The sequence below is a fragment of the Poecilia reticulata genome, linkage group LG16 (assembly GCF_000633615.1).
Source record: "Poecilia reticulata strain Guanapo linkage group LG16, Guppy_female_1.0+MT, whole genome shotgun sequence".
NCBI classification, from domain to species: Eukaryota; Metazoa; Chordata; class Actinopteri; order Cyprinodontiformes; family Poeciliidae; genus Poecilia; species Poecilia reticulata.
Genome location: NC_024346.1, coordinates 27,309,858 through 27,337,553, shown reverse-complemented (window position 1 = coordinate 27,337,553; position 27,696 = coordinate 27,309,858). Strand labels below are relative to the sequence as shown.

Below are 27,696 nucleotides of genomic sequence, written 5' to 3'. Positions count from 1 at the left end.
ATCGCAAGTCTTGATGTTAAGTGGGTGTTGTTACCTAACCTGCGGGATTTTAGCCTTGACAAAACTGGGCACAATTTCAAAACCTTCTAAAGTTTCTTATTTGCAATTATGACACCCTGGATATACGTCGCTAAAGTTACTTTCTCCGTATCCTCTTTTTTCTTCATCTAGCGGAAGGTAAGAGAAAAAAACGAATTTTTATCTATATATTTTCCTCTACCGCAGTAGCATCATCAGGCTAGCTAGCAATGTTCCCCTAAAGAAAGCTAACACAACAGTGTTTATTAGATACTTAAACTAACGAGGAGAACAGTAAAGACCCCTTTATGTGTTTTTTTCCTGAACAATTGTCTGCTTCTATATTTTAAATTACACAACATTCTGAAACAATTTGAGAAGCTAACAGCTAACCGTTAGCTTGTGTGATAGCTAGTTGCAAGGTAGCTTAACGGCAAACATTTCCTATGTAATTAATATTCAATAAACTTTTATTAAGTTGAATTTGTTTAACGTGCATACAGTATTGGGATATTTTAGAAACTCAAAGAACCTTAAACTTGATGTTAGCCGGCTAATTTAGCTTGTTACATAATGCTGAAGTTGTGCATTTGTAACTTCGCATCTTACGTGTCCACACTCAGCAGATCTAAGCTTTTAAAGTTGATAATTAGGTCAAAGTTGTTATTACCCGAGTCATTTTGACATTCCGACTATGTTCTAGGAACTCACTCACCCTGTTCTGATACAGTAAATGCTTCACTAGAATGACTTCATGGCGTTAAAGGAGCCAAGAAAATATTTTGAAGTAGCACTAATGAAAACGTTGTTTCCACACACAGAGTGTAAGTTTTTGTTGTCCTTTCTTAAATACTGCCTTTATTCTTCTCCCCAGGTGCATTCTACAATTATGGAGTTTTAAAACCAGGAGCGTGAGTTTTGGGGGGGAAAGGTGGCCTTTCCCCTCAAGTTGGATGGTTGGGTTGCTGGACGTGGAGGTCAGGGGGTTTTGAAATTGTTGCTATTTTTTTATTTATTTATTTTTTTTCCGTAAATGGTTGGATAGAAAAACTATTTTTGCAAATTTTTTGAGATGTACATTTTTGTATGACGTGCATGTTAAGTTTTGTATTTATTGAATTCATCATGCCGGTGTATGCCGCAAGCAGCCTTGTGTGTGTTCGACCCTTGATCGAAATGGTGGACTGAAGGGAGCCACGGAAAAGGCTCTTGGGGTCGCTAGGGTGCGGTGGAACCTCAACACAAGCACAATTCTAGCGCTCCAAGCCACCTCGACAATTTTCAAAAACTTTCCTTTCCTCCGAGAGCTTCTTTTTGTTCTGCAAAATAATTGAGTCGCGGTGTTATTGGTTTGTTGCGACGAGTCTTGTTTACAATTGTGGGTGGTGGGCTGTCAGAAAGGCTCTGTGACAGAAGCGCAAGAGAGAATTTATTTTTTTTTGAAGAGGCCAGGATGAGTCTGGCACCTCTGGACTGCACCCCGAAATGCCGGTCCCAGCAACATGCAGACCAGGTGGTGGCGGCGCTGACCAGTGGCTCCGAAGGGAAGCTTCGGGCGTTCCTGGCTTCACACTGCCACAATGCAACCAGCCTGCGCGACGCTTTTGGTCGCACGGCCCTTCACCTGGCGGCCTCTTTGGGAAAAAAGGCTCTGCTGGAGTGGCTGCTGAACGCCAAAGGGGCTGATCTGATGTTGAAGGATAAAGAGTCCGGCTGGAATGCGCTGCACCGCAGTGCCTTCTATGGACACATCCACTGTCTCATATCGTTGGTCAAGGTACGTGTTTACGAATTATGAACTCTTCTTAATTTTGGAGATTTTCTACAAAGTGATCTTTTCCTCTAATTTTTTTTACCACACTTTGCATTGCTGTAAACATACATTTCAATGTATTTTATGACTACTTTGTTCATTCTCAAGTGAAAGTGAAATAATGCAACGTTTTTGTATTTTTTGCTTTCTTTTAAACTTTGCCTCAGAGCGGGACAGCAAGACCAAATCTCTATAGCTGAACCTGCCGTAGATCAAATAAAATTCATGTGTTACAAAGGCCTAGTCAAAGTCCAGGTCTGAATCCAATTTGGAATGTGTGACAGGACTTCAGTCTGATGGAGTTTGAGCCATTTTGCACAAAAAAAGCTCTCCAAATCCTCAAATTTGTTGACATACCCCAAAAACGTTGCAGCCAAAGGTGATTCTAAAAAAACATCTACTCAAGCAGGCGGAAAAAAAAATTGCTTACCAATTTACAAACTTTATTTGCAAAGAACAAGATGAAAATCATTTAAGATATTTTTTTCCCTTTTATTTCTGTGATTCTTGATGCTGAACGATCACATTAAATCCTCATAAAATGCTTTTGGTAAGTCGGTGATAATTTGACAAAATAAAAAAACATGAAATGAACTGAAAGTGAAAGAAGCAAAGAAGCGATGAACAGAATAACATTGTGACACAGAAGTTGGTTGGACTAACTTCTTCCAAAGTGAATATTTTTATATTCATTTATCTTCTCTTTAATTATTGTTGTTGTTAATTTTTGATCATGTGTAGCATGGTGGACTTTTGTCCACCCTGGACAAGGAGGGTCTATCTGTCCTGGACCTGACGATGAAAGACAGACCTGCACATGTTGTCTTCAAACACACCGGTAAGAACATTTGAGACATTCTGCATCATCTACTTTTGTCTTTTTGGACATTAAACTATGCTTCCTGTGTAAATGAACATGTTTTTTATTTAGCTGCATAGAAGAAGAACATCAAAAGTCTTCTAATAGTTAAATAAACGTGTAGAGACGGTGTTATTTCCGTTCTTGTAACGATCTTTCCTTCACTGCAGACCCAACCGAAGTGTACATGTGGGGAAGCAATACTAATTTTAGTCTGGGCCACGGCAACCAGGACAGCCGACATCACCCTGAGCTGGTGGACGTGTTTGCCAGGACCGGAGTTTACATCAAGCAGGTAAGAAAACTCCTCACTCCTCAGGAGAGATTGACTCATTATTTCCAGCTCACTGCACTAAAAAGGACTTCAATTTCACCTTGTTTATCAAGAGATTGCCAACATATGTTACATCAATGTTCTTTAAAAAAAATTGCACTTGTGCTTTGGAGATAAGTTGCAATTGAGGCTTAGCAGATAACCACTCCCCTCCCTGGAGCCCAGCATTACACAACCTTCTCCTTAGGGTTTGTCAGCATGTTTTTTTCCCTTATGGCTGACTCATGCTGCCTCTTGCTTTTGAATCTGCAACCCTTGGGAATATAAGGTATTTTTTTGAAAGTTTTGACACTTTTTTTTTTTTGCTAGCAAGCCACTAACATTGATACTAAATGACTAAATGATTTTATTTTTTATTTTTTTATATGTTATGTTAACTGTCTCCACTGGCCTGGTCTCAGTTTGTGACGTAGTAGATTCGGGTTGTACTTTAACTGTTTAGAAATTTGAGGTTTGAGTTTGCAGAATCTGTTCTCTTTATGCCTAAAGGATAGAAATTTGAGTTTTAACATTTTAAGCTAAGAACACGCCATGCCACTCTCTTTGCAGATATACAAAATATTTGGATGTTTTTTTTACTGAGTGTTTCCAGTAAATCTTTTGACAATGTTGACGACACAATTTTTCAAACCAACTGAAGATGTTAAACTTGTGAGGGTGTAGGGTTAACACTTGAACCACCAAGTTCAAGGCAGATGTAGTCAAACGGAGCATGATCACCATCATTTTTCCTGGGAGGAAATTTAATGGAAAACATTTTATCATTTGCTTCATTTTCAGCAATCTGTTTGAAAAATTTATATCACCATGCAATTAACTGCTAATAATTTGTAGATTTGTGTGCAAAAGTACCACTCAACAAATTCCAAGTTAATAAAACAGACACTAAATAAGCTATGAAGTTTTGTGTTTTTGCTTCACAACTTGTGGAAGTTTTTCCAGGTAAGTAGTATTTCGCTCGCAAATATCGAGACTGTTTTGAATTAAATAAGTTTTGGCTATTTTAATGTCCCTTTTATTAACAGAAGAAACTTTCTCTACATGTTTCTTCTCGCAAAACGGTTTTCTAACATTCCCCGTGGGTCGGGTAGATCCGATGTCATGGCCACACAATGACCTGGCAATGTAGAGTGTAGGCTTTGTCTTTCTAACCTAATCCAGCAGGTGCTAGAGGTTAAATATTAATTCCACAAATGACATGCTTTTAATTAAATGAGCTACGCCGCTGTGCACGCGTGTGTGCGAACGTCCACATCAATGAGATTCTTCAGAAAACATCCCTGCGCTCTATTGAAGGCTTGAGGGGCCCAATGTATTAATAATGATGTTTGCTTTTCCACTTGTGCCCTGGCCTTTTATTGGTGTAGTGTTTTTAATGTCGCTACATGAGAGCTTGGCTGGATGTCATGGAGGGAGACTCATCAGAGCCTCCAACTGCGAGGTCAAAGTTCGAAGTATTGCCCAGTTACAAAAAGCTTGCTCAGAATATTGCTTTGTACAACTACAAGAAACGGTGAAAAATCCTAATTATGTATTTTCCTCCTGTAGGTGGTTGTGTGCAAGTTCCACTCTGTGTTCCTGTCTCAGAAAGGCCAGGTGTTTACCTGTGGACATGGACAAGGTGGAAGACTGGGTCATGGGGATGAACAGACCTATCTGGTGAGGTTTGACTCATCACTCAGCACTTCGTCACATACCTTTCTCAGTAACTACCAAGAAACACCTGATCTCCTCAGTCACTATTCATCCTATGAGCAGAGGAAGGCGTAGATCTAGATTGTTATCAAATTTGTGTTTTACTTGTGTTGGGTTTTTAAGTTTCCTTTATGTTGAGGGACAACATAGAGAAGTCTCAGTGCATCCACACATAAGTTCATATGTCTAAATTTAAGGTTTTAATGTCTTAAATTAATGTTAAGAAAGTCACTTTGCCTTAAGTGCATTAATCACAGGTCTTGAATTTTGTCTTGACAAGACTATTTAATCATATAGTCTCTGGACGTTTTTTTTTTTTTTTTCCTCATGGGACTTTTCTATCAGGCAAAAGTTTCAGTCACACCCAGACATCTACATTTTGTGTGACGCTGGACGGTTGAGGCTACTAGCAACTCACTGCTAAAAAACCCTTGCTAGCTATTTAATTAGCTCACTTTTTTGTGTCTGTTGTAAGTGCAAATTTATCGCCAGTTGATTGGACGAAGTTCTTACATTTCTGTGGAGATACAGGTCTTGTATGTTTTTGCTCACATTGGTCTTAAAAAATCTTAAATTTGAGCAGGTGAAACCTGCAGAAATCTCGTTTTATGCTCAGTATTTAAAGCAGAACACAGCTTTGTGCTCTGAAGTTATTTAAACAGCAAACTGTAACCACCAGCGACTTGGCAAAAAAGAGACACAATTCTGATGTTAGGCTGCAGTTAATAGTAAAACTTATTTAAAGTGACAATATTCTAATGCATCCAAATATTTTCAAATATATTCTTATTCATTTACCTTAATTGTGTTTAATTTTGATGTTTATGTAAAGACCCATTCGATAAAGCAGAATATTGAACTTTCGCTAAGTGAAACACATTATATAGATTAATTGCACACACATGGATGTTTGAAAGCCTTCATTTTTTTGTTAATTGTGATTTTCCACTTACAGCTAGTAGAAACTTGACATTTAAAATTAGAATATTGAACAAAAACAACAATTAAAAAAAAAAACAGAAATGTGGGCGTAATGACTTGCTTAAAGGTTATTTTCAAAACCTTCGTCAAAACTCTGACAGAGGTTGTCCCAGCGTTGTTTGTCCTTCAATAGAAGGCAGCGTGACCCCAGGAGTTCTCTCAGCTGACCTCACGGCTTTTCTCTGGTCCTTTTTGTCTGAAGCGTTGCTGCTGTCACGTCAGAGAATGATGCTCTATCAATGGTGCCTCTGTGGAAAATGGAGAGAGATGCCGGACTGAGATGCGGCCTTTTTTTTAGGGTGCAGAAGTTTAAAGGAGGATTGTGTAATAAATCAATATCCCGAGCTTTGGACACGTTAAGGCTCAGGGTAACTCTACAGAACTCAAATTTTCCTTTTATGAAGGGAGCAAGAAGTTGTTGAAAAAACACAACAAGAAGTCATTTTTCTCTCTTTGACACAAGCCATGTAAGTGGCGCGGTCAGAGTTAATAGGAGGATTGTTAGAACTACATGGAAAGCAATCCTGGAAGAAAAGCTTTTAGACACAATAAAGGACTTGAGAGTGTGGTGATGCTTCACATACTCATAGGAGAGCAACTCTAAACATGAAACCAAACATGCGGTTGACTAGTTTATATCAAATAATAGTTGTGTGTTAGACTGGTCTGCTCATAGACCGATGTAGGACACCAGTCTTTTCAACAATTAATAACTTTTCATTGTTGAAAAGTTATTACATTCAATCGGAACTTAAGCTACTTTGTATAAAAAAAATTTAAAATAAAGGACTTAAATTTCAGTCTCTACATATGTAAAGATGGTAGAGGCAAACCCAGAAAGATCTGTAGTTGCAGTTGGAACGACTCCAAAGGTTTTGTTCGGGGCTGGATACGAATACCTGCCACACTTTTCATATATTTGTAAAATAAATACCATGTACTATTTTTCTCTCTGTTCATTTTTAGTCATTGATTTTTGTTGGTCCATCAGTCAAATACCTGCAGCTTGCTTTTGTAATGTGACAAAATGTGAACATTTTAAAGATGTACACATACTTATGAAGGCACTCTGTTTGCAAATATATTGACTTTTTTTCTGTTTTGTGATTTATTTATTTTTTTCTCCTTTCTGTTTGTAGGTCCCTCGCATGGTGGAGGGTCTGATGTCCCACCATTGCTCCCAGGTGGCAGCAGCCAAAGACCACACTGTGGTGCTGACAGAGGAAGGCTATGTTTACACGTTTGGTCTCAACACCTTCCACCAGCTGGGCCTGACTCCTCCCCCTGCCTCTGCACACGCTCCTAAACAGGTGAGGAGGGGGGGTAGCTGACCTTTCAGAACAACAACCCCCCCCCCCCCCCCCCCCCCAAAACAATGGGTCATGGCTTTCCTCTTTTTTTTGTTTTGTTTTGTTTTTGTTTCACGTCATACATGTGCTGTTTTTTATTTTTATTTATTTATTTTAATGTTGTTATTATTATCAGGTGTTCTCCAAAATGCTGAAAGGCAGGGCGGTGATGGGAGTCACTGCAGGGAGGTTCCACACGGTGCTGTGGACCAGAGAGGCGGTGTATACAGTGGGACTGAATGGAGGGCAGCTGGGTAAGACTCGGCACTGAAATCAACAAAACTATTTTCAGATGCAAAATATGACTGAACTATCTGGTTCGATTGGGATGAAAGCCTCAACATGTAGCACTGAAGTGTAAAAATTAATCGAGACTGAAATATTATGCAAAAAAACCTTAGCATGGAGCCTTGAATAATCCTTTTTTTTGTGTACTTCATAAAATAATTGGTGTAAAACATTAAGTATGAAGTATTAAAATGCATGAATGTGATCAGTGTGTAGCTAATTCGGTAAATTTCAGATGGATTTTTGCACCACTCTGTGTGATCTCTAGGTTACCTGCTCGACCCAAACGGGGAGAAGTGCGTGACGACGCCCCGTCAGGTGTCAGCTCTGCACCACAAGGATGTCGGCATCGCCATGGCAGCGGCTAGTGACGGAGCAACTGTGGTTGTGACTGGGAAAGGGGACGTTTATCTGTTGGCTGACTACCAGTGCAAGAAAATGGCTTCCAAGTAAGAAAAACAAGAGTAGTTATAGACATCTCAGCTTGTTTTAAAAAAACAAGAAAAACACTTAAAATAACTGTGGATTTTTTTTTTCTTTTCAGGCAGCTTAACATCAAAAAAGTCTTGATCAGCGGTGGCAGTCTAGACCATCGGGTACATCCGCAGATCTTGAACGACAGCGGAGGGGAAAAGATTGCCATCTTGGCATTGGATGAAGCAGGGAGAGTAAGTCAGAGCTTCTTACACACATATAAGCTGTTTATATAACTTCAGAAGCCTGAAGCTACAGATTTTAAACGCTGTCCTCCAAACACAACGGATCCTGTTTTCCTATATTTTCATCACCGCCTCACTCCCCCTATAGTTATCCAACCCTTTCTATACAGTTTAACAGGGGAATCTCTAAAAACAGCCGTACCTTCATGGTACAGTCCAGGTGTCGGCGATGACTAAGAGTTGTGTAACTCTCCTGTCTCCGTCAGGTGTTTTGCTGGCGTTCGTCTGGCAGCGCGGTGAGACAGTGCAGGTGGGCGTATTCGCGTCAGGTTTTCATGTCCGACATCGCCCTCAGCAAGAACGGCATGATGTTTGTGACTCCCGACGGGGAAGGCTTTAGCGGCGTATGGGCCGGGGAGTATAAAAAGTACGGCGAGAAAAAAGGTGAGGAGTGACCCCCCCCCCCCCTTTGTTCTCCCATTTAATTACATTTTATAATCCACTAATAAAGTGTTGTGGTTTATTTAAATACGAAGCTTAATCTGCTCCAGTTGTCTTTCTTCTTTTATTTTTGTCAGAAATATAGACCAAATATAGATCTGATTTGTTTGGGGGGTTTTTTGTTGTTGCTTTTGATTTGGTCACTTCTTACCTTGTTAGTTTTGCTGAACTGTTGATTTTTCCAGAGGTCAGTGTGGAGGTTTCTGGGCCATCGGATGCTGGCACCATGTACGAGCGAATCCGCCTGGAGAAACTCCCTTTGGTCCACAGAGCCGTCAGCATCACCATGGACTCCAAAGGACGAAACTTTGGAGTTCTTCAAGCTGACCCCAGAACCAGGTGTGAGATCAACCAGTTGGAGCACAAATTCACAAACTGTACAACTACTCATCCAGCCAAAGTGAACTAGTAGGGGGAGAATTTTTAATTTCTTTCAGATTTTTATTGAACTTTTACAAAGAAATGCAGATTCAGTGATGTCTTGCTACCTGGGGAAGTAAAATGTATTTTTAAAGTTATTTGCAGGTGCAATTTCACCAGCCAACAGAGTGACTTTTTAAAATGTTGACTTTAATGGATGTGGTGAGTGAGGAGTCCAAATATGACGTTGGCTTTTTGTGCATAAATGTAGCTGTTCTGAGTATGAGGGGCTGTTTAGGACAAAATCTATGTTTTGTCTCTCACACTACGAAAGACTCACGCACACTCAAAAAATACTCAAATTGCGCATACACACTACTAAAATGTCCCACACGCCCACAAGTTTTCTCCCACATGCATACACAAAATCCCAAAATTGCACATACACCACTAACATGTCTCACACGCACACAAATTTTCTTTGTCGCACATAAACACTGTACTAACATGTCGCACAAGCACACACAAAATACCAAATTTGCGCACACACGCATACAATATTTCTCTCAGGCATACACAAAATACTACAATTGCGCACATACACTACTAAAATATCACACACGCAAGCAATTTTTTTTGTCTTAGTCACAAGAGTAAGATTGCACATATAAACTAATAAAATATAGACCCATTATTTTGCATGTGAGAGACTCAGTTTTGTATGTGTGAGGGACATTTTTTGTATGTGTGAGAGGTGTCACGGAAGAGGCGGGGCATAATTTGGAAATCAGATCGCGCATGCGTTTTACCACCGTGAAGTTAGCTTCAATTTGGATATTGGAGCTCCTCAGTGGAAGCGACGTCTGCTCAAGGTTAATCCGATTTATGAACGCTAATTTCGGCCAGCCGTTTTCTACCGCTCCCTCCTCAAGGGCTCATCGGTTCTCTTAGGGCTCTACTCCGGCTTTAGAGCCGAAGTAAGCGGCCTTAGAACCAGCGTTATAGAGCCGGAGTAAACGGCATTAGAACAGGCATTAGAACAGGCATTAGAACAGGCGTTAAAGTCAGCGTTAGAACCAGAGTGAGCTGCCTTATAACCAGCGTTAGACCCGGCATTGGAACCGAAGTAAGCGGCCTTAGAACCGGTGTTATAGAGCCGGAGTAGATGGCATTAAAACAGGTGTCATAGCCAGCGTTAGAGTCAGAGTGAGCGGCCTTAGAACCAGCGTTAGAGCCGGCGTTAGAACCGGAGTGAGGGGCCTTAGAACCGGTGTTATAGAGCCGGAGTAGATGGCATTAAAACAAGTGTCATAGCCGGCGTTGGAGCCGGAGTGAGCGGCCTTAGAACCAGAATAAGCCCTAGGTGAACCTCCAAGCGCTTGAGGAGGGAGCGCTAGAGAACATCTGGCCGAAATTAGAGTTCATAAATCGGATTAACCTTGAGCTAAACGCCTCTTACTCTGTGGAGCTCTAATAACTAACTTGAAGCTAATTCACTGTGGTACAACACATGCGCGATCTGACATCCAAATTGTGCTCCGCCTCTTCCGTGACACCTCTCACACATACAAAAAATTAGGGCTGTAGTGATGCAATGATCTCACGATATGATGCACAATATTCTGCTCACGATACGATGTATATTGCGATATTCAGCAAAGGATACAATTCGATACGCTTTTGCAATTTTCTGAAAGATTTTTAGAGGGACGGAGTGATTTTGGTGACATTTTGTGACTGTTTATAGAGTTGGATTGAATTAATTTAACGGAAAACTGATTAAAAGCACAAACTACACAATACCTGGCTCTGGTTGGACATGGACACAGACTTAAAAGTCGACAGCTGGACAAAATGAATCAAAGAAGTGGTGAGAAAACATGTTTCTTTTAATTGAAACAGTACAAACTGTAGCTTACATGCATTTGTRAAGTAAATAAAGTGCACCAAGTACCCTGCTCTGAATAGTTTGATACYTTTTTAACCTTGACACTTAACATCTGAAGGAATCACTCTAAGCCTGATGACCTAATCACTCTCCTGGCAAAGCAAGCAGTGAGTGAGCAAGGTGATAGTTGGATGTTACGATACTTGCGGATGAATATCGTTTTTTTTCTAGAAAAGAAAATATCGATGTATATCGCAAAATCGATATTATTACACAGCCCTACAAAAAATGTCCCTCACACATACAAAACTGAGTCTCGCATATAAAAGAATGAGTCTATATTTTATTAGTTTATATGTGCGATCTTGTGGGTAAGACAAAAAAATTGTTTGCGTGTGTGATATTTTAGTAGTGTATGTGCACAATTGTAGTATTTTGTGTATGCCTGAGAGAAATATTGTATGCGTGTGTGCGCAAATTTTAGTATTTTGTGTGTGCGAGATGTTAGTACAGTGTATGTGCGACAAAGATAAAATTTGTGTGCGTGTGCGACATGTTAGTGGTGTGTGTGCAATTTTGGGATTTTGTGCATGCGTGTGAGATAAAATGTATATGCGTGTGTGACGTTTTAGTAGCATGTACGTCAATTTTAGGATTTTTTGAGTGTGCGTGAGTCTTTCGTAGTGTGTGAGACAAAATATAGATTTTGTCCTAAACGGCCCCTCATATCTAAGAGTCACTATCTACTTCATCAGAATTTAGTATTAATAGTAATTTTTTCTTTATGCGGGCTGATTATGAATTTGTCACAAAGTTGACAGTTATAACTCATTAACTCTTGTTTGTTTAAAAATATTTTTGGTAAAATTTTTTTTCCCACCTGTTCAAACATCTTCATCAGTTGTAAAAAAAAATCCTCTTACTGGAAAATCTGTGTGCCTTTTTCTTTATTTTATTACTGATTCCTATATTCTTTAAATGCAATTGTGTTAATCATAGAAAATTAGGAATATTTTCTGTCTAAAAGCTGGGCCAGGTTAATTAAATTGTTCTTAAACTGATTTAAGTTTTTATTTAAGTGTAGAAAAACGCTGAATGTATATAAATTAATTCTAATTATCCACATGGTTCCATTATGTAGGTTTAATCGGATTTCATACATCTCTGGATATGAATTAGATTCATTTGTTTAGTAAAGTGCTTTTTAACTGAATTGAAATTGAAAATGGATCAATTTCAGTGGAAAGTATGAGCTTCAGAGTATCAGAGCTAAAATACAAACAAGACAAGAAATGTGTAGTTGATTTGTTGTTAAGAAACGGAAGCGAGATGAGAAATCTCATCTCTACCAATAGATCATATTTTTACTGGTTACTGCGCCATCTAGGGGCGGAAACAGGGACATGTTCATCAGACATTTCTAAAAGGAATAAATGTTTACAAAAGTGCAGCGTCGCATAAGGAAAAAGTGCAATAAGAATTGTGACATGTTAACTTTTGAAAAGCCAGTAACGTCTTTCTGCTTTGAGTTCATGGCAAATATAGACCAAATATAATGAGCAGGACAGGAAACAAAATATCAATGCCAAATGTATTTATTAATATAGCACATTTCCATTAGCTGGAACATTTGCACAAAGTGCTTCACAAATGAAGGAAATTTGATTAGTAGTAAGTGAAGCATGAATAAATATATTTGATGTATATTTCCTTGATGATTTCGGTGGTGGGATTTGAGAAAATGCATTGTTTCGTAATTTGTGACTGTATTGTGTTTTTGTGATGTAAAGCACTTTGAACTGCCTTGTTGCTGAAATGCTATACAAATAAACTTGATGTGACTTTAATAACTAGCTAACTTTTACTGCAATTAAGTGAAATCTTTGAGATCTGCACTGTTCAATGAAACTGCGACAACAATAAACTTACAGTATGTAATCATTATGAAGACCGTAGCACTATATAGTCATGTTTCTAACAGTTTATTTATAATCATAGGAATAAAAATCTTTATTCCTATGATTATTGTTCAAAATGGCTTAATCCCAATCTGTCTGAAAATGTGTATCTTTTTGTTTTCCTTCTCTGTATCTTCCAGTTTGTTTGAGGTGCCCAGCATCTCTCCGTCTTCCTTCGCCCAGCACTTCCATAGTCTTCTGGAGGAGGCGGACGAAACGGACAGCATCCACGACGTGACGCTTCAGGCCGGCGAGCGCAACTTCCCCGCTCACAAGTACATTCTGTCCATGAGGTCCGAGTTCTTCCGGAAGCTGTTCATGTCTGAACGCTGCGACGTTAAAGAGGAGCTTGACAAGGAGGTGAGACGGGGCGAAGACGCCGTTGGGTGCGACTTGTTCATTCTGGAGAAGATCGCGGTGGACGTGCTGGAATACGCTCTGCACTTCATCTACACGGACTCTTGTGAGCTTCTGGTGCACGGGGCTCGACCCAGAGGCTCAGGGACGTCAACAGGCCAAAACCAGGTTAGTGGAAAGCTACATTTATTACATTTATTTTTTCTTTCTTTCTTTTAGGTACAAGATTTTTTTTTTTCTGAGGTTAGTGTGAGAATCGAGCAGCAATTACAGCCTGATCCAATATTATGTTTCTTGAGAATCTATCCCTGAATCGGTAAGATCAGGGATAGATTTTTGCTTATGAAGGCTGTTATGATCATGTTGTGGGAGATGAGGTTCCTTTTAATACATTTGTGTCAGACTACATTTCTCTGAAAAGTTTAAGATTCAGAATAACAAACTTTTTAAAGTAAAGTTTTAGTGTTGAAGTACCTGAGGACTGAAATATTATACCTAACGAGGACATTGTTGTGATTGTATTCTGGATTTGCTACATATCTTAAATACTTTGTTTATACGCTGTACCTGTTTTGTTCAATTATATACATTTAATCATTTAAAGTTGTTTTTTTTATTATTCAAACCTACATAGAAATATAAAATAACCCAAGGTGGTGGTGGTGGTGGTGGTTGTTTTTTTTTTTTTTTTTTATCTGTGCACATTCTTAATTCCTTAATCCTTAATTCATGTATATAAAATTAAGGTTTTAAAACATCTTAAATGAATTTTAAAAAAGTAAATTCACTTCAGATACATTAATCACAGGTTTTAAATGTTGTCATGATTTCACTATTGAATCTCATTCCATAAAGTAGTTTTTTTTCCCTCTGGACTTTTCTGTCACTCAAACGTTTAAGTCGCTTCTTTATTGCCTTCTGTAACTTGAGGTGGTCAAGGCTACTGGTAACTAGCTGTTAATATATTCTTGTTAACTAGCAAAGGTCTAGTTATAAGTCTTTAATAGCTGTACCCAGTATTGCTAGCAATTTTGCCTTGCTGATACTGCTGGCAAGGCAATATCAGTGTTTACATAAACCTACTGTGAGGAATTATGATCCTTTAGAGAACTCTAGGTGAGAGTTTAAAGCCCGCCGCGTTAGCTCTGGTTGCGCAGCTCTATGTGAACCGTAGGAATAACTCATAGCGAATTCGGAGGTCGCATTGTGGAGCGGTGAGAATGATTTATCTTTGTAAACGAACAATTATATGCGCCGTTTACATCTCAACACACTGCCCAGCGTGTGGCTCTGTGTCTGTCTTCCCTGTAAAGTTTATGGTCCCGGTTGGCCGGAGAGTTTGTGGATAACGAGCAGCGCTAACCTCATCATGCAGGTTCAGCCCGGTGAGGAGCTTTCGCGCTCTCCTCGTAGTCACGCATCACGCTGATTTTATATTATTTTATTGTTATTTTTAGTATTATTTTTCCGGTTACACGATGCATCAAATCATATCAAATGCGTTGTCTACTTAGAGTCAAAGCGCGCGGCCGCACGGAGATCTGAGAAACTCGTCCCATAAACTCAACCAACCAAAATAGTTTCTGTGACGATTAAAAACCTCAACAGACACAAAATGAAAGAGTTACTAAAACCACATTAGCAGCACTGAATTAAATCTCCCGTCTGTTGCGCATACCCATTGCTGTGTAGTGCAGCAGATTACCTCATCATGCAGGACCGGTCCAAGGCTGTATGAGGCCTTGAGCAGACTTTGACTTAGGGGCCCCTCTTGCTGCTAAAACATCAGCACCTCTAACAACTTTTGTGTTAGATTTAGTGAAATATGACAGAAGGAAGAAGTTTAATTGGCCAGCCTAAAAAGCAATAAGTTGTAATCGCAGTTTACTAATTTGTATTTGTAAATTCAAAGATTAAACTCACAGCAACAGATTGTTGCTATGGTAACAAAACAATCTAACTATGAATATTGTTCWTTGAAGTTTTACAAAGTAACCTTGCCAGCTCCTTAAAATCTTGCATCTAAATGTTAAACAATTTAAAATCTTTTAATTTATGTATGCCTAAACAATTGAATCAAATTTAACAGCATTGATAATCTCAATAAACAAATGTTACATTTATGCATCTGTGGTCTGTTTTAAAATATAAGTGTTTATGGGGCCCTTGGGGGCCTGATGGAGCCACTGACTTAATTTGGATTAAACAGAAGTGCAAATTTGTTGTTTTTAGTCTAGTTGTGGGTTTAAATAGCATTTCACTGGAGATGTATTCCCGTAACGTATAATTACACAGTAATACTTTTACATTTCCTGTCAACTTAACATCTTTTAATACAAAAACATGGTGGACCTCCAGTGGACCGACTCGACGCCCTGACCACCGGGCTTAGCAAGTTTTCTGGGGGAAACCCTGCGATATCATACCCTTGCTAGCTAGCAAAGTACATTAGCAGCTATATCAGCAGGAACCATTGGTTCTGGTTCTGGTTCCTGCAGTGGAAAAACTGTCTAGCTAGCTCTTTTTTGTGTTTATCATGGTCTAAGTGCAAATTTATCACCACTTGGTTGAATGATATTCGTCTTTGCCATTGGCTCACTTCTGCTGCCATCCCCTATGATGCTACATTCATTCTGGCACTATGATGGTTAAAGTTGTTTCTTTTGCACGTTTCTGTCATGATACAGATCTTAAATTTCATCCATAATGTCTTAAATTTGAGTTGCTGAAACCTGAAGAAACCCTGCCAAGCTTGATTTTTTTTTTTTTCTTCTTCTCTCGTCCATCTTCGGGATTCACCTGAACAAACCGTTTCCTCTGATTGTGCCAGGCTTATTTCATTTAGACTGTGTTCCTCTGTCTCTGCTGGCCAGGACTCAGAGCACGAGAGGCTTATCAGCAGTCTGCAGGACCTGGGGCTGAGAGGTTGCTCAGCCCTCGAAGTGTACCAGTCCCTTTCACCTTCAACCAAAGGTGACGCCGACAAGGCGAAGAACAAGGGCTCCAAGTTGAGCAAAAAGGGGAAGGGAGGCAAAGGTGACAAGACCAGGGCCAGCGAAGGAGGGGCTAACCCGGTGAAAACCTTACAGGCTGTGGCTAAAAAGCTGGGCCTGGGGAGCCTGTCGGCACGGTGAGCAGCTGTTTCCCCTCTCTAAGACAAAGGCAGAATTGATTTAATGCCCTCAGTTCTAATAAATAGATATTTTTATTCCCTCCCTTCAGACTGGATGGTGTGAAGTATGAGAATGGAAAGATTAACGTTGTACAGAAGAAAACTGGCAGCAAGCTCAAATTTTTCCAGAAAAAGTGGTACGTATAAGAGTTAATTTTAGTTTAATAAAAGTTAAAAAAAGAAAAGAATGGTAAACAATTAAGTATATACTTGTATGTTGTATTGTTTGTGCAGCACCTATCTTTGTGATGTCACTCTAAAATCTGATGATGGAAAAGAGTTTCCATGTCACAAAAGTGTCCTCTGTGCAAGACTAGGTAAGAAACCAAGAACGACTGCTGATTGGTAATTTTTCCTTACAAATTATATACAGCATTTTACACGGGGAAAGCCAATTCAGAAACAGAATGTCTTAGGTCGGGAAGATTATAAATTTCAATCTTCCCTAAAGTCTTTCCAATACATCTCAGTTCCCAATCATCCAAATTAGTTTGGTCGTTCCACTGAGCCGAAACTAGCAACTTCTCCAAGATCGATTCCATCCGGTTAGTGAGTTTTGGAGTCCTCATCTCTGTCCACACAAACAGCCTGAGTGTTTGCTAGTTCAGCCAAGTCCGTCACAAATTTGTCGATAAGCCAGGAATACACAAACTCCAAACAGCAGAAATCCTGTTATCATGAGTAAATCCAGGGTGAATCCCGCAGGGTGTGTCCCTGCAGGACATGAGGGCTCTCCTGTGCCCAGACTTCTCGTCGAAAATTTGATTAATTGCATTGAGAGATCGGTTGACCAGATCCATAATTTGTAGATTTGGGTGAAGTGCAAAGAAAGGCTCCCAAAATCTAGAAAAAGACAGGACAAGAACAGAGCAAGCAGGGCAGACAAGGGCAGGGAGGGAGCAGAGGAAAAAAGTGTCCGCCTTCGAGAGCAAGAGAGAAGATTAGTTTTTGTTTTTTTTATCCTTCCACTATAAATATGCTCTACCTGATGCTTTTTCATAAAGTTACAGCAAAACTTAGTTAATATCATCATAACACGTCAGTTCAGACATTTTCAACAATTTCTGAAATTTTTTGCGAATATTTTGATCCTCATCCATCATGTTTCTGCTTTGTTCTTGTTTTTTTCTATCAGAATACTTCAACAGCATGCTTGGAAACCCCTGGATTGAGGTTCGAGATTTGAAAAATAAAATATTTCTGTACTCTTTACCCGCTGAGCATTTTCTTTAGCAGTTTATCTGACGTGCTGTGCTCCTCTCTTTCAGGCAACATCGTGCTCAGCTTTGGAGATGCCCACCAGCTCAGAGATCCTCCAGGTCATTCTGGAGTATATTTACACAGATGAGTCTCCCACCCTTAAAGGTCCTGACTCACATTTTGATTGATTTTTCTAACGGTTGCCGGATTAGGGTTGGTCATAATGGCTTTATTGTTGCTTGTTCTGGTCCTTATCTCAACAGAATCTCCCAACGTGGAGTTTGTGTGCAACGTGCTGGTTGTGGCCGACCAGCTGCTCATCACGCGGCTGAAGGAGATGTGCGAGGTCGTTATCACCGAGAACCGTATGTTCTTTGTCTTCCTCCTTTTTCCATCCACAGGAAGTGCTCTGCTATTCTAACCTGTGGGTGTCTTTAAGGGGGGTTTTATGTTAAAAGAGCAAATTCATTTGTCTTCCATTAGAAATTCTAAATTGGTTTAAGATTAATTCATGTTGATACAGTGTTTTTCTTTCTTTCTTTTTCCCCAGAGGGTATTTGGCTAATTTGCATATAAGCTGTTCAATCCAGGCAGTTTTTAATGTCTGAAATCAGTAGCTGGAAAGCCATTTCAGGATCAGAAAGCGAAGAAATCCTTTGGCTCTTTATTAGATTTGAAATTAATTTTGTGTGTTTATTTAACAAAGATAAAACGGCAAAGTGAAGAAGCAGTGCATGAACAGACTTTTGATTTGAATAGACTCCCTTTTGATTGTAGAGTAGTTTGGTTTACAGAGGAATTCGTGATGGATTCAGTTGCAGCAGGATGCTTAGGTCATCAGCCTTCAGCCACCAGGATTCACAGTTCAGGAGTTTGTTTCAAATTAATGCTTTTGTTTTTTGTGGGAACTTTACCACCCAACATGCTGATTTAGGGTTTTAAATACTAATATTTGGTTGTTTTTAAAAAGTGTCCTTTTTTTTAATTTCTAACTGCTTAATGTTTTGCAGAAATTAACCTTGATGTGACATTTCAACCCTTCTTACTTTGACCTTCCAGGGTTGGGGGCTCACTTGCAAAAGAGTATTTCTAATGTCTTTCTGTCATTTCTTCCCTAATGTCTTATAAACCTGGGGTTTTCAAACTGAGAGCTGTACAGCCTCCTCTTTTTATACATAAAAAAAAATTCCTGGGGCTTTACAGACATGTGCACAGTTAAGTTTTCTGGCTTACTTTTCCCTCATGTCATGCTCCCCATGCCCCACATTTTGAAAATCCTTTTATTTTCGTACTGCTTATTGATTTTTTAATTTTTTCCCCCCTAATATTTGCTAAGAAATAAGTTCTGAGTTGTTGATTAATGGGGTACTTACTTGTTGACGCATCTGTAACTTGTAGCTTTATAGACATAGTGTGACAGATATAGATATACTGTTGGAACAATGCATAAACTGTTGTTGCATTGATGCATATCTCCCCCCCTCCCCTCAGTGACCCTGAAAAACGCAGCGGTGCTGCTGGAATTTGCCACCTTGTACAACGCGGAGCAGCTGAAACTGTCCTGCCTGCAGTTCATCGTCCTCAACATTGGTGCCCTGCTGGAGTCCAAGTGAGAATCTGAGTCAATACAACAGCGTAGCTTAGCTAATTCATACCACCTTATCAAGTTTAATATTTTTAATGGCAAAGAAAATAAAGCTTGGAGCTACAGAATCTTGTGTTATTGTAGTATTTAACTTAATTCAGTAGGTATTTGGCTGAACTTTTGTGTATATTTGGTAAAACCTTTCTCTATTTATATCCTAATCGGTGTGATATTAATGTTAGAAAATAAAAGTGTGTGTGTGTGTGTGTTAACTCCTTTATGTGGTTGTGTCGTCCTCAGGGCTCTGGATATCCTCAGTGAGGAAGTCCTCGTCGAGCTTTCTGCAGCTTACAGACGGGCGGTGAGTTTCATCTCAGCGCTCCATGCTGTGTGCTCATCGGGCTCGTTACTTTGCACTAGATGGATGATTGTTTGGACCGGGTTCTGGGAAGCTTCAAGGCTCTATCAATGCCTCGGGCTTTTTATCCTTTTTCCTCGAGCCTGTCATTAGCAGCTTTTCCAGTTTGACAGAGGACATTTCTCTACTCTGACACACACACACACACACAGCACAAGAGAGAGAGATTTATTTTAATGTTAATCTGAAAGAAAACAAAAAACACAACTGTCTCATTTATTACTTTAAACAGCTGCTGGGTGTGTTTTTGTATGTGGAACTGCTTGTTTTCAGATCCCTGCAATGCAAAGGCGAGTCATCACGCCGTATCCCGGAGCACCAGACCTTAGTGCGTATGAGGAGGAGGACCTGGACTCGGCATTCAGCCCCAAACCAGAGGGGGAACTGGATCAGTCTTCCAGGTACACCAAGCAATAAATACACTAGATAATAAACTTTTTTTTTATTGCAATGAATGCATATGTAGCTTTATTCAGAAATTGCAGTAGGAAAGGTTTGCAGTTTTATCTGTGTAATAAAATGCAAAAAGTTCCAGTCAGAATCTCACATACAATCATTATGGGAATGAATGCTGATTTTAAACAGTTGTTTTTCAGGGCATACTGATTCTACTGAAAGATTATTATTATTGTTATTGTCATTATTTTTTGCTTTTGTGTCAACAACTGGTGGCAGAAATGTAATTATTATTGCAGATCAGAGCCTCACAATTTGCATAGAGCTTCACATGTAAATACACCACTTTTTTGAATTTATGCAGATGTTTATTACACATAGACCTCTACTCCTCTGTAGAATAGTACTTGAATGTATGATCACTATTTTGGCAGAATTTTATTCATTTATTTTTTAGGCACTTATAAAAATGTTCCACAGATGTTTAATCAATTTGGGGTTATGGTCGTTCTAAAAGCATAATACTTCTCTGCTTTATGAATTTTAAAACACAGATTTAACGTACTTACAATGATGGTTAAATTTTTTTTTAATAAAAGTCAGTTTTTAAGACTAAAATACAATAATTATTAAGGCACCTTTATTAAAATAAACTATTTGGATATTGAAGACAATAGGAAAATACTTCCATACGTCAGTGTCACATTTTTCAGATGCAAATGAATTACTCAAGAAACCAATTTTTTTTTTCTTTGTGTAGATTAGTCCAATCATTAACTTTGTCCGTCAAGATAAAATTAACTATTCTACTTTCAAGGCAGAGTGGAAAATGGTTCCAAAACCTTAATTAATTGTTCATTAAAGTGAACTAAAAACACGAAAGTATCACTCTATATTTAAAAACCTGTAAATGACGGTTTTTATATGTGAAACTCACTCTCCAAAATAATATTCTGATCATATTTATTCATCTTCCGTTCTCAGAGAAGTTCTGTTGAAGAAGGCAAAGGTGAAGGCAAAAAAGAAACCAAGGAGACGCTCTGACAGTTCAGGAGGCTACACACTCTCTGAAATCATTCAGAGCCCTTCTGCTGCAGGTACGCGCACACACACACACACACACACATTTGTACCTGTATTATGTACATTTTGCAGCAAGTTGTTCTAGTAAGATGCCTTTCTTCTTTTTGTCCAGCGGTGTCTCCTGTTCTGGTTAAGACGGGGAAGGCCAACTCCGCAGAGTCTCTGCAGGAAGTCCTCACGTCTGACTCGGAGGGCAGCTACATGGCAGTCGGCAGTCCCAGAGACATGCAGTCTCCTGTCTTTCATGACAAACCGGAGGTTGTTTTAACATCTTCATTATGTTCAACTATTGCCTAGAAGAATAAATTCATATTAATTCTTAGTGGTTAAAACTTTCATTTCTGTTCATAGTCCACCTTTAGCTTTAAAGCACTTACATTCCGGCAGATGCTTCAAATTGTTTGAATAGTATGAATATTCTTAGGTCTGGTTTTCTAAAGCTGCTATTAAATCAAATACTTTTCCTGCTCGTTTCTGTAGGATGAGCGAGCGTTCAGTCAGAGACTGAAGACTCCACCCAGCACACCAACCTCCCTGAGATCCAGCCTTCCTGTTCTCCCTGCAACTCCCCCGACTTCCATCCCCAAAAACCTCCCCAAGCTTATTGCGTGGTAAGGAATATTTTCTCCATGATCCACGCATTTTATCACTTTTTAATCAAGTCTTGGTAGAACTAAGGCAACTGAAATGTAGATGGTGGATCTGTGGCACCGTTTCCTTGATGCCAACGACTCTGTTTCTACCACCTGCAGTCCCGCTCACGCTCCTCCAGTGTTGGATCTGAGAACCATCATGGATATGGAGGCCAGCTCTCTGCAGACTCTTGGTGCAACTCCAAAAAGCCCCGGAGTGTAAGGAGACGGCTTACATACTGAGTGGATCAGGGCTGGAATGTTTAATTGTGACAAATCGATTATTGGAATAATCATCAACTTTTTTTTAGTAATCAATTAATTATTAATTGGGGAATGCAGAGTCAAAACAAGGCCATGAGCTTGTTTTTTCGCTCCTGCAGGATGTCCTAATTCATCTGAAAGAACAATATTGTCAGCAGTAATTCAGCAAAAACTCCACAAAAAACATGCACATTTTGGATTTAAAATAATAATAAAAAAAACTTATTTGTAAATGTTATCTGCCAAGAACTCCTCAATTGGCAGATTTAGCTTCAAATGGTTCAAATCCTATTTAAAAAATCTATTCCTTTGCTTTTCATTTATTAATTGGTAAATCCAAACATAATCAACAAATCAGCCCTGCACTGTGTTGGTGCTACGTTGAGCAGAAATGGCTGAGCTTTTCACAAGTATCTATTTAACTGCAGATGTATCCTTTGCTGTAAATAATCAAGTGTATACAAGACAAATGTTTTGTTGCATTTTGGGCAATAAAATATTATATCTTTTAAGGCATTTCTAATTTTGTATTAAAAATGTTATAAATTCCAAATTGTGCCAATTCTTTTAGTTGATTGATCATCTGAATAATCAACAACTAAAATGATTTGGTTGCAGCACTAGAGCAGATGCATTTACACAACTATACATGGTGTTTTTAAGCTCATCATATTTTTAGATTTCATTGTCCTAATTCAGGTGTGTGTGTGTTTTCCTGTGTGCCTGCAGGGTGACCTCCAGCGTCAAACACTCTGCTGTTTCCTCCAAACTGTCCCAGAAGCAGAGGAAGATGTTGGCCATGGCCAGCAGAGAGGCCAGTGTGGATTCACCTCCATCTAAATCGGTGCCCATAGCAACGCCATCCAAGAGCAGCGAGAAGGCCTGGTGAGCCAACTGATTAAAAAAACAAACAAACAAAAAAAACCTTTTTAAATCGTGCTTTTATTATTGGGGTTTGTGGGATTCTTTTTCTCAACTCAAAGCTTTTTATCGTCGTCAATATTCCAGTATTTTCTGTTGCATTTCTGCAGGGCAACAGCTGTCCAGTCCCCTCCTTCTTCATGCTCATTTCGGGCTCTCGTGGAGGAGGAAGAGAACCGTTCAGCCAGAGTGGGTCACCCGGGACCCCAGCGGGTCCAGAACGCCTTGGGGACCTCCGCCAGTGCCACACCCGCTGCCCGGAGGGTCACGTTCAAAAACAACGATGGCGGCGAGCCGGAGAAGCCCACTGGGTGAGCAGGATGCTTTCACATTACTACGCATGTCACCGTGGCAACAAATTTTTACTTCAATTAAATTATTTTAAAGAACATCTAACATTAATACAGGAGGATATTTTAAATATCCAAAATAAAACTAAACTAAAATCAATAAATAAAACAAATTAACCCCTCCCTCCCACACACACACACCATAAATAAAATCCATTATGAAGTCTGTGCAAATAAAATATTAATCATCAAAATAGAAATTATTGAGCTCAATTGAATTTATCATGTGACTGGCTAATTGACAGACCTGCACATTGTCTAATTTAACTGGTTCAAATACAAAGGCCTGTCATGCTAATACATGGACCTGAAGTTATTGTGATAAACGATAATATTGTTGTTTTTGTGACCATTTTCAAGTAATGTAGCGCCAATGTCATAATAATGCAAGATCACGTTCTCATCATACTTTAATTCTAATAAACCTTCAACACTGGAACTGGAAAACATTTTAAATATCCAAAAATAAACACAACAGAAAAAACTAAGTAAATTATGAAGTCTCTGTGAACAAAATAAATAAATAAAAAAGAAGAGGCTAGTTGAGACCAAAGCCCCAGACTGAAGACTTGTCATCCAGCTTTTGGTAAAAAAAAAAAAAAAAAAAGGGGAAAAAAACAACCAGTCCTTCAAATGGAAATTGAGTTTGTTTTATTTTACCATGAGATCAATTGACTTATTGCTTATTGTGAAGGGTCTACAAGTGCGTTTTTTTTTTTTTTTTTTTTTAAATCTGACACAAGTTGGTATTGAAATTAGCAGAGCTTCTTGTTTTTTCTGCTGATTTCCACTTGAAGGCACTGTTGAGGTATTTATCACACAGTCATCACAGTCTGCGGTTTTTATTTTTACTTCACTGCATTTCTATTATATTATTGCTATTGGTGGCGTAAACATACTTAAATTGATCTATTCCAAAAGCGGATTCAACAGAGAATCATCATATTAACATGAATGTATTTTTTATATTTATTTCAGAGCAGGAAAACCAAACATTTTTCAGACGAGTTTTCATAATAAGTGGTGAAAAAAATAAATAAATAAAATGCCGTCGTATGTTACTGGTGGAGTCGTTGACGTTAAGTGCTGGGGTTCCTGGAGTTTCTCTGCTTGGGAGGCATGGAGTGAGGGAGGATCTGGGTGAGCCGAACGGCTCCGAGTGACCCGATGCAGCTGGGTTGACCTGCCTGTGGAGACAGAGTCACCCTAACCTTTACAGCCTGTCTTGACAGCTGGATAAACACAGTATACACACACGCGCGCGATATCCTGATCCGAGGAAATGTTGTGCTTTGCTGTTTATACGCTATCTGACCCCCAAAAGAAGTACACTGTGATTATCATTTGTTTACTGGATTTGAAATGTCCTGCTATAAGCAGTTTTCATCCTGGATTGTAACAAAAACATAAATAAATAAAACATATTTCTGGGTGTTTAACAGCTGCAGGACTCAGTCAAGTGGAGGCGGTGATGCAAATCAGAAACGACAAGGGCAGTCCTTGCGTCACCACGTATCACGCAGAGCACGGAGCGGGTTTAACGTCGAGTCAGGAAGCCCTGGATAATCTCAGCCGTGCTTTTCCAGACCCACAGTCCGATTTAATAGAGATGCCTCTCTAATCTTTGATTTGACAGACCGTCAGACATTTTTTCCGTCTTATGTCTTCAGCGAGTGCTTCCCGAGGAAACTCCTGCTCGTATCATTACACTGGCCTGGCTGCGGTATCCGTATAACCGAATGCTTCTGACCACATTTATAGTGCTTTGCATAAGCGCTCATACCTCCTGTACTTTTTTGCGACATCACTGCCAGGAAATTCAATTTATTTCATTGGGATTTTTTGGGTGTATGATCATGAAGTTGAAGGAAAATGATCCCCAAAATGTGAGAAGTTTGTCATTTGTTTGCATACAATTTCTGTCAATGATTTTTAATATCAATGTGATATTGAATTCGATTCGTTATGTTTGGGATTATTTTGCTGAAAGACGAACCCCTGCAAATAATTTTATTTTCACTTTTAGCAGGTTGTCTGCTCCAAAACTCTTCAAAGTTGACAGGAAATTTGAATGCATCACTAAGGGTAACTAAGTGTTATTGGAAGACATTATTAACAATACCTAATCACCAACTATTAAGTCTCAAAACAGGCAAACATACATCAAATACAATATACAGTTTTTGCACAGATTAAACACAGGAGTAAAGTTAGTTGAGGTGTTGCCACGTAACGGTCAAAATCCATTCCTCAGCCTTATCCAGAAGTTTTGGCTCATAAATGAACACCTGAACTAAAGCGAGGTTGGAACGAAATGTGAGAATGATCGTCATTCAGAAAATCTGTATGATCTCTCGTATGAAATGAAGTCAAAGCCGGGAGTTATCGGGACGTTCCTCGTAGCGTGGTGTGCAGCGCTCTAACCCATCCTGTGCGTCTCCTCCCTCCTCCCTCCTCTGCCTCAGGCCGTGGGTGCTGGGCGCCGTGGGCAGCCCCCCCCTCTCCTCCCTGGTGACATTCGCCTCCATCGTGGAGGAGGAGAAGCAACAAGAAGCGGCGCTGATCCGCAGCAGAGAGAAGCCGCTGGCGCTCATCCAGGTAGACGACAAACAAACGCACTCCTTCGCTCCCGTTTTGATTCTAAACTAGGACTACATGGTGGTGGAATGTCTGCTCCTTTTGTCTGCAATCTGTTCCCGTCTGGCAGATTTATCTGTGTAACATCTCCGTCTTGCGTTGCCGTCGAAGCCAGACTCCTGCCACTGCCTTCACTAAACACTTTTTTTTTTCTTTTCTCCCCTATGTGGCTTTCTGGTTTCCATTATCTTAAATGCTCCTTTACCGCTATAAGACTTTCACCGTCAGCGTTTCCCGTTTTCACCCACAAGTGAAATGTGCTTTTGCTGAACACATTATCCCATCTCATAATCTGTGGGATATTTTGCTCCCCCCCTGGTTCCCTCTTCCTGCAGATTGAAGAGCGAGCCATTCAGGACCTGCTGCTCCACTACAAGGCGCGGGACAACCCAGATGAGCTGATAGCGGTGGAGACGACGTCCAGAGGCCCCATGGCAGCCCCAACCTGGCACAAACACTAACGACGGGCGGGCCTGGGACGGCACATCAGCAAACCGTCAGAGCGAAGAGTTTGAATCCAGATCCTCCCCACTGTGTGTTTCTGCTTTGCTGCTGCTCCGCGTCTTGCTTATTTCAACTTGAGAGAGCGGCAGCTTCGCGTGTCACAAAGCGCTCCTAAAGCAAACGACTTTTAGAGCTCATAGTTCTCAGCGAAAACAGTAATAATAAATTTCCTTCATAAATCTCTTGAATCTCGTGAAGTTGCCAAAGACTCAGGAGTTTAAGCTGCAAAGTGGGTCCAAACTAAACAAAGGGGGCTTGTGTGTGTCTGATAAGTGAAAGTTCTCGGTTTAATTATGAAAATTTAAGAGTGCCAAACATCAGCTGGTAGAGCTTCAGCTTTAATTAGTGGGAAATGTCGTAGAGGTGCACCGATCGACTTTCTCCGGCCAATACCAATTTCTTTCTTCTTCTTTTTTTCTCTTTTGAGGTCTGATTTGCTGATTGAGATTAGTATCTGTCAACTAAAAAATATAGGCCATACAAAAATGTGCTTAAGGTTTGTTGGTAGATGTAATGTAGTAGTTGAGAAAATCCAACAGAAAATGAAGGAATTATAAGTTTACTCTTTTCCGCATCAAAGCACAAGTCCGTCACTTTTTCCTGAGTTTGCCCAAACTCTGAAACTGCATCAGCATTTCACGCATTTAATGAATCAGAAAAATTCTAAATTTTCTTCTTTTTTTTTAATGCATATTTCACCTGCTGTCTAAGGAGAGGTTTGGCCTTCTCGTCTTGTCAAATTGATGGATGTCCTTTTTTTGTTTTCTTTTTGATGGCAGATTTGCTCAGTTGCACTGTCATCAGTAAACTGATTACAAGATCAGCGTCCATAACGGCAACTAGTGTAAATACATGATTTGCTATAGTTACACGTGAATGCTAAACAAAGTGAGACAGCATGTTGTTGTGAAGCTGGTTTAAAACTGTGATTTAGAGACGGCGACGTGCGGATTTAAATCTTTAATTCAGTAAATGACATTTTAATTTTTTGCGTGTGGAAGCCAGTGTGAGTTTGGTACTTGAGCTTTAGACCACATCATTTCTTTACCTACCAAAATGTTTTGTTTTTTGTGTGTCTAAGACATAAGGATGTGGAAGCAAAACTGGCATGCAATAAAATAAAATAAAAAATTGCAAAAATTCATCTGTTCAATGAACTTGACGTGTATTTTTATATTGGATTTAAGTGATTTAGATTAAAGCTGACTTCCATCGTCTCAATTTCCCATCAAAACGTCCAATTGGTGTTTTTTTTTTCATCAGAAATAAAAATAACATTTAAACCCCCCCGACCCCCCTCCTCACATCTCATCACGCTACATCGGCCCTGAATGAGAGCGGGACCATTATGAAGTCTCGGTCTGTGATTAACTGCGATGACCCTGATCTCGGCAGAGAGGATGGTGATTGAGGGATTTTATTGGCCGTAATTGAACACGGAGCGTCTCGTCCGAAGTCGGAGAGCGACGACTCA

At 39.6% G+C, this 27,696-nt stretch overlaps 1 protein-coding gene across 1 annotated transcript; it reads left to right on the top strand.

Annotated features, from left to right (window-relative positions):
- ibtk (inhibitor of Bruton agammaglobulinemia tyrosine kinase) lies at positions 1 to 27,366 on the top strand. The gene is made up of 29 exons (XM_008431925.2): positions 1 to 177; positions 893 to 1,795; positions 2,573 to 2,669; positions 2,861 to 2,985; positions 4,573 to 4,683; positions 6,840 to 7,010; positions 7,186 to 7,303; positions 7,606 to 7,786; positions 7,882 to 8,005; positions 8,263 to 8,440; positions 8,683 to 8,836; positions 12,844 to 13,228; positions 15,934 to 16,190; positions 16,283 to 16,369; positions 16,467 to 16,549; positions 17,368 to 17,405; positions 17,501 to 17,597; positions 17,696 to 17,797; positions 18,924 to 19,041; positions 19,318 to 19,378; positions 19,709 to 19,836; positions 20,816 to 20,928; positions 21,027 to 21,172; positions 21,395 to 21,525; positions 21,667 to 21,765; positions 22,540 to 22,695; positions 22,842 to 23,042; positions 25,547 to 25,679; positions 26,054 to 27,366. Exons 2-29 carry the CDS (start codon positions 1,472 to 1,474, stop codon positions 26,177 to 26,179), a joined length of 4,044 nt encoding a protein of 1,347 aa, XP_008430147.1. The 5' UTR covers positions 1 to 177; positions 893 to 1,471; the 3' UTR covers positions 26,180 to 27,366.
- Positions 27,367 to 27,696: the final 330 nt, after the last annotated feature.